Source organism: Salmo trutta, chromosome 14 (assembly GCF_901001165.1).
Source record: "Salmo trutta chromosome 14, fSalTru1.1, whole genome shotgun sequence".
Classification (NCBI taxonomy): Eukaryota; Metazoa; Chordata; class Actinopteri; order Salmoniformes; family Salmonidae; genus Salmo; species Salmo trutta.
In genome coordinates this window covers 77,538-85,000 of record NC_042970.1, presented here as the reverse complement: position 1 = coordinate 85,000, position 7,463 = coordinate 77,538, and the positions used below count along the sequence as shown (strand labels likewise).

At 42.2% G+C, this 7,463-nt stretch overlaps 1 protein-coding gene across 1 annotated transcript in view; it reads right to left on the bottom strand.

Annotated features, from left to right (window-relative positions):
* LOC115207209 (transcription cofactor vestigial-like protein 4) overlaps positions 1-1,929 on the bottom strand; it is a 48,983-nt gene extending 47,054 nt beyond the window's left edge. Inside the window, exon 1 of the mRNA XM_029774181.1 lies at positions 1,386-1,929. Coding sequence (XP_029630041.1) covers positions 1,386-1,467 — 82 coding nt within the window. The 5' untranslated portion in view covers positions 1,468-1,929. The remainder of the gene's footprint in view (positions 1-1,385) is intronic.
* Positions 1,930-7,463: the final 5,534 nt, after the last annotated feature.

The following is a 7,463-nucleotide window of genomic DNA, read 5'->3' as shown; positions in this document are numbered from 1 at the left end:
TGACTTCAACTGTAGACCAGTTCACCACAGGTAAGCCATTTCACCACAGGTAAGCCATTTCACCACAGGTAAGCCATTTCACCACAGGTAGACCATTTCACCACAGGTAGACCATTCACCACAGGTAGACCATTTCACCACAGGTAAGCCATTTCACCACAGGTAAGCCAATTCACCACAGGTAGGCCATTTCACCACAGGTAGACCATTTCACCACAGGTAAGCCATTTCACCACAGGTAAGCCATTTCACCACAGGTAAGCCATTTCACCACAGGTAAGCCATTTCACCACAGGTAAGCTATTTCACCACAGGTAGACCATTTCACCACAGGTAGACCATTTCACCACAGGTAGACCATTTCACCACAGGTAAGCCATTTCACCACAGGTAGACCATTTCACCACAGGTAAGCCATTTCACCACAGGTAAGCCATTTCACCACAGGTAAGCCATTTCACCACAGGTAGACCATTTCACCACAGGTAGGCCATTTCACCACAGGTAAGCCATTTCACCACAGGTAAGCCATTTCACCACAGGTAGACCATTTCACCACAGGTAGACCATTTCACCACAGGTAAGCCATTTCACCACAGGTAAGCCATTTCACCACAGGTAAGCCATTTCACCACAGGTAAGCCATTTCACCACAGGTAAGCCATTTCACCACAGGTAAGCCATTTCACCACAGGTTTTACTGGAAGTTACTTTTTCGTAGCAGGTTAGGAGAACTTAACATCTGTTTTTTAAGTTTAAATGTCTTGTTGCCTACAATTTATAGGCCAGGGATGAGCAACTGGCTGCCAGCGGGAAACTCAGTCAGGGTCTGAACTTACTGTTGAGAGTTAGAATAGTAGAAAACACAAGGTGACATTTTGATATTTGGTTGAAGCATCGTTACCATATTAAAAACTGCAAACATCTCTCCTTCCCATGACAAAATGAGTAGAATCGCATGAAATGAGTTGTAAAAATTGCAATATCTTCTCTCCGCCCAACGGCAAAATGTGTTGAATTGAAGCAAACTTGCTTTAAAAACAACAACATTTTTATCTATGCCTCATTGCTAAATGTGTACAATTGCAGGAAATGTACTCTAAAACGTCTTTTCCTATCCACTGTAAAGGGGGCTGCTCATGCTGGGGGGGGACTAAATATCACTTAGGGCCCCCAAAAGGATAGGATTGGCCCTGTGTGGGTATGGATGTGGGTAGGCAGACCCGTGAGCCACTGCGTCCCCTCACGATGAGTTGAGTTTTTTTTGTGTGTGTCCACAACCCCATCAAGAAGTTGCCCATCCCTGTTATTTGTGACAAAGTCAACATCAACGTTATTTATATACGTTATGTAGTCAATGTATCGCATGTATAAACAAAGTTTACCTTCGTAGCAGAGTATGCCGATGTTGTTGTTCATTTTGTCCAGGTACTGATAATTCAACAGATCCATTTTCGTAACAAGCATTTAAACAGTTTAGCAACAACAACACAAAAAGACCAGCTTTTTTTTGCTTCCAACCGAGTCGCAAAGAAAAATGGAATTGCGACCACAGCTCGACGTGGAGGACCCGACCACACGGAGCTGCTAAAGGCTCACACTTCAACTAAAAACTTTTATACGCGCAAATAAACTCCTCCAATCAAAGAAAAACGTTTAAAAAAATTAATAAAAAATAGTTCCCGATAAAAATCATAAGGAGTTGTAAAAAATCTTGTAAAAGATGATATAATAAGTATTTGTTCGGACATAAAAAAGGGGGTAGCGCCAGTTGTTCCTAACATTACAGCCAGCTGTAAAGTCGCACTGACGCGCAGCAGGCTGTGCTCGGTATGACTCCAATGTTACCCGTTTCCTCCGTGGAGCCTGCGGACACTGGGCATGCTCGGTAAATCCCGGGAGCGCCTCAAATGTCAGGGATTTTTTTCCCAGAAGATCAGCCTTCCAAATGCAGAGCCAGGCAGGGCCGGGGAGGGGAGAGAGAGTGGGAGAGAGAGGGGTAAAGAAAGAGCCCAAAAACAAGGAGGGGCTACTACATCATTTGGGAGACAGGAAAAAGTGCTGTCTTGGCGAAAATAACATACAATGAGAACTCTATTCAGAATACATTTAACCTGGTTCCTTTTTTTTACAAACATACGGATATTAACTGTGATTTATGGAACTATAGGTGTTCTTGAAGACAGTTTGGCTACTATAATTATGTATGGTACAACTGTCCTTCAAAATACACTACTCAAATCTCCAAATACAACAGTATTTCTTGTTTTGATTGGAGAGAAGAAAAAATACAATGCCCTGGCATTACCCAAATATTTTAGTATGTACAGTGATGCTGTGATGCCCTCTAGTGGAACAGAATCACTACTCCCCTACCTGGTTTGATAGGCAGTAGGGCCGTGGGTCAGACAACCCGACCAGACTCTGGTGTATGTGGAGCAGTGTGATGTTGTTCCACTAGATTACGCAACAAGTTGCACACAAGGAGCAGTTCAAATAGGCCAGGTCAAGAGGGGATGTTTATCATTTAATAATAATAACAATAACAATAACAATAATAATAACAATAATAATCATACTAATAAAAACAATAATAATAATAATAATTCAGAGAATGTTTATTATTTCATTACAGCTGCATAGCTAATGTTATTTTTGTTGTTGTGTGTAAACACTTTTATATCTATATTGTAAATACACTTGATTGTAAATGTTTTGTACATTTTTGGGGGGGGTTTGGTCCGTCGTGGGGTATCTGTGTTACTGTACCCTCATATTGTTCTCTCTTGCCTGACCTTGTTGTCCTTGGGTCTGCTATTGTTCAATGTAAAACCCTGGTAAATGTTACACAATGTGCTGTTATGGTTGCAGAAGGTTTGTTAAATATTTATATTGTACATATTGTATGTTAATGTTTTGTCGAGCTCACTAGCTACAGTACCCTATTGTAGTCTGTGGGTACCTATTGTAGTCTGTGGGTACTTGGGACAGTGTTAGAGCTGTGACTGGGTCAAGGGCTAACATCTTGTACGTTGTCTCTTTGTGCGCAGGACAAATACAAATTCCAAGCAGACCTCCAGTTGTGGCAGCGTCTTCATGAGTCACACAACGCAGAACGCACCACGCTACATAAGCACCATCAGGCTGTTGATTGTGGTCCTGTAGAACGTTGTCCCACTTCTCTTCAAATGGCTTTGTGAAGTTGCTGGATATTTCCGGGAACTGTAAAATGTTCAGCTTCCAGGAATTGTGTACAGATCCTTGTGACATGGGGCCGTGCATTATCATGCTGAAACATGAGGTGATGGCGGTGGATGAATGGCACGACAATGGGCCTCGGGATCTCATCACATTATCTCTGGGCATTGAAATTGACATCGATAAAATACAATTGTGTTCGTTGTCTGTAGCTAATGCCTTCCCATACCAATAACCCCACCACCACCATGGGGCACTTAGCAAACTGCTCTCCCACAACACGCCATCTGCCCAGAAACAGTTGAAACCGGGATTCATCTGTGAAGAGCCCACTTCTCCACCGTGCCAGTGACCATTTTCCCACTGAAGTCGGTTACGAAGCAAAACTGCAGTCAGGTCAAGACCCTGTTGAGGATGACGAGCACACAGATGAGCTTCCCTGAGACGGTTTCTGACAGTTTGTGCAGAAATTCTTCGGTTGTGCAAACCCACAGTTTCATCAGCTGTCCAGGTGTCTGGTCTCATACGGATGTGGAGGTCCTGGGCTGGCGTAGTGACACGTGGTCTCTAAAACGACATTGAAGGTGGCTTATTGTAGAGAAATGTACATTCAATTCTCTGGTAACAACTCTGGTGGACATTCCTGCAGTCAGCATGGCAATTGCACACTCCATCAAAACTTGAGACATCTGTGGCATTGTGTTGTGTGACAGAACTGCACATTTTAGAGTGGCCTTTTATTTTCCACAGCACAAGGTGCACCTGTGTAATGATCATTCTGTTTTATCAGCTTCTTGATATGCCACACCTGTCAGGTGGATGGATTATCTTGGCAAAGGAGAAATGCTCACTAACAGGGATGTCAACAAATTTGGAAGAAATGTTTTTTTTTTGTTCTGGAATCCTTTATTTCAACTCATGACCAACACTTTACATTTTGCTTTAATATTTTTGTTCAGTGTAGTAACTTAGCAGACACTCTTACGGCAGGTAGCCTAGTGGTTAGAATGTAGAGGAGGCAGGTAGTCTATTGGTTAGAGTGTAGAGGAGGCAGGTAATCTATTGGTTAGAGTGTAGACGAGGCAGGTAGCCTAGTGGTTAGAGTGTAGAGGAGGCAGGTAGCCTAGTGGTTAGAGTGTAGAGGAGGCAGGTAGCCTAGTGGTTAGAGTGTGGAGGAGGCAGGTAGTCTATTGGTTAGAGTGTAGAGGAGGCAGGTAGCCTAGTGGTTAGAGTGGAGGGGAGGCAGGTAGCCTAGTGGTTAGAGTGTAGAGGCGGCAGGTAGTGCTGTGCTGTCTGGTTTGCTTAATTAATATAAGTAATTAGAAATTATTTATTTTACTTTTACATTCAATACTTAAGTATATTTTAGCAGTTACATTTACTTTCTCACTAAAGTGACTGAAAATAGGTGAAAATTCTACAAGGATCCAGCAAAAAAAAAAAATATATATATATATATATTTTTTTTTTAAAAGGACCTTAACAACCCAATGTTTATATCCAAGGACAAACTAGCTAGCAACGGCAAGCTTGCTAAATGTCCATGAATGTTTCAGATGCATTTCGATCTTGTCCCCAATTTCACAGTTGGTTTTGGTATTTTAACCTGTATATCACGATCGAGTCTGGTTTGGATGGACAAAATCAACATGGGGACGCACACGCGTAACTCGGCAAATCAGCAAACTCTTATTTTACAATGACGGCCTAACCCGGCCAAACCCTCCCCCGGCCAAACCCTCCCCGGGCCAAACCCTCCCCCGGCCAAACCCTCCCCGGGCCAAACCCTCCCCGGGCCAAACCCTCCCCGGGCCAAACACTGGGCCAATTGTGAGCCACAATTGTACATTTTCGCTCAATAAAGTATCAACTCAGAAGTAAATATCAGATGAGGTGGTAATAACTGGAGGACATCATGACTACAGTCTGATGATGCTGCTGCTTAGTGTAGATGAGATGTTAAACTGGGTCTATTACAGTGTCTGACGCACTCAGATTACAGGAAAGAAGGGCTCCAAACTGATGGAAACCTGGGCCTGTATTCTAGAACAGCCTCAGAGTAGGAGTGTTGTTCTAGGATCAGGACCCCCCCTCCTCCCCCTGTCCATATGTGACCCATTTCAAGAATCTAGTATGTCGCACGTCACTACTTCACAGGAGAGGCATTTTGGCAGAAATAACTTCTGGAACATGTCAACTTTCATGTACCTTAATAATAAACTTGTATTCCATCTGTAAATACTAATACATTTAAAAACGATGAGCCTAGTTGGTTTAGCCACAGAAAAATACAGGAACCTTCCCGCTAGCCATGATTGGTTGAGATAATGAATAGGCTGGATATGCCGAGAAATGAGTTTGGATTGGTCTGCCATGTAGCGCACGTTGGCCCTATAACATGAGCTGCTCTGTATGTGTAGCAACTCCCTTCTACCACGTCTTAGTTTTTGACGATATTACAAATAACAAACAAAAAACTTTGCTGAACTACTTAATGGAGGACGATCATGACATGCTGATGCCGAGTCTGAAAATGAATCAGACAATGAGGAAATCCCTGATTTTAGGTAAAAAAAAAAAAATCATTTTTCATTGAACCAGACATTTTAGTCTCTTCTGATGATAGTGGTGGGGAAGAAATGTTGTCTTTTTCATGGAAGAAGTTGACAAGAGTTTTGAAAATCAGTGGAATGCCGTGGGAAGCAGACAGATGATTGCCAAATGCGGAGAGAGAGAGTCTCTAAAAGAGAACACAGAAGGCTGTTGTATAAAACCTTTCTCCGGTTTACATCTTCAAACTAAAGGGCAACCATGGCATCCATGACAGAGAAAAGAGAAGCGTTCATCCATGTATATGGGTAAAAACCTAGCTACATTTTCAGATATTATACATTTCAAATTATTATATAGATTTTTTTTTGTCAGATAGCCGTTTTCATTTCAAGTTAAAGCTTACTATTAGCTCGCTAGCTAACGTTGGCTGGCTCGCTGGCTGGCTGGCTCGCTAGCTAACGTTGGCTGGCTCGCTGGCTGGCTGGCTAGCTAACGTTGGCTGGCTTGCTGGCTGGCTAGCTAACGTTGGCTGGCTGGCTGGCTAGCTAACGTTGGCTGGCTCGCTGGCTGGCTGGCTGGCTCGCTAGCTAACGTTATGTGTATGATCTGTGTAGTGATATTATTAGTATCTCAGAGTTGGATCACTGTTCTTTTCCAAGTTCCCAGTTGTTTTGAACGAACTGAAGTCGGAAGTTGGAGATTTATGAGTTCCCAGTTGTTTTGAAAGCGGCAATAGAGTTGGGATTATGGTTCATTGTTTAGCTAGCTAGCTACACGTCTAAACAAAACAGACTCCATTATGCAAGCAACCATTTCACTGTACACCGTCTGTATCTAGTGCACGTGACAAATAAATTGAGATTTTATTTGATATAGTGTGTGTTTACCAGAGACGGCAATGTGAAGAACATCATGACCTGCATCAAATCAGATTAGGATCCAGGTCAAGGACTAGATAAAGTGTACGTTTACCTGGAGTTTTTCCTTATTGTAGGCTACTACTTTCACCACTTTTAGTCTTGATATCTTTTGTTGTTTAATACACTACTCACTCTGTTTAGCACAAGGCCTCATGTGAATCCTTAAAGAGATGGGTGGTGCTAAAGCTTAAGAGGGTGTGAACGATGCTGAATGGGTGTAGACAAAGAAGAGCTCTCCAGTAGTAGTAACAAAACATTTAATTGCCATTTTCTCAAAAGTGAGTTTACAAGTTGATCAACTTTCAAAGCAGAATTACTTTCCCCATTGTTCCTCAACTGTAGTGTATGATACATCATGTTCTAGCTCTGAGTCTCTACTTTTTATCCAATATAAAAAATATTTTTTACTACATAGGACCGAATTCAGGTGATGGGTAACAATATTACTCATTATGATATAAAAAAAAAAACGCAAAACTGATCCTAGATCAGCTACTGAGACGCTTTGTGGATACAGACCCAGTCTGTTTGATTTCTTCTGCTTCAGGATTATTATATAGCCTTCATGAAACGCAACACTACTCGAATCATGTCATCATATTATCAAACAAATCAAACATGCAAACCTCTTAGCATTAGACCTTGTGATGTACCCAGTAGGTAACCTCAGCTCCTCTGGCACTGGCCTTTTTACCTCTTACATCTAGATGTTCCGCTAGCGGAACGCCTCACCAATATCCAATGGTAGAGCGTGGCACAAATTACAAATACCTCAAAAATCCCAAAACTTCT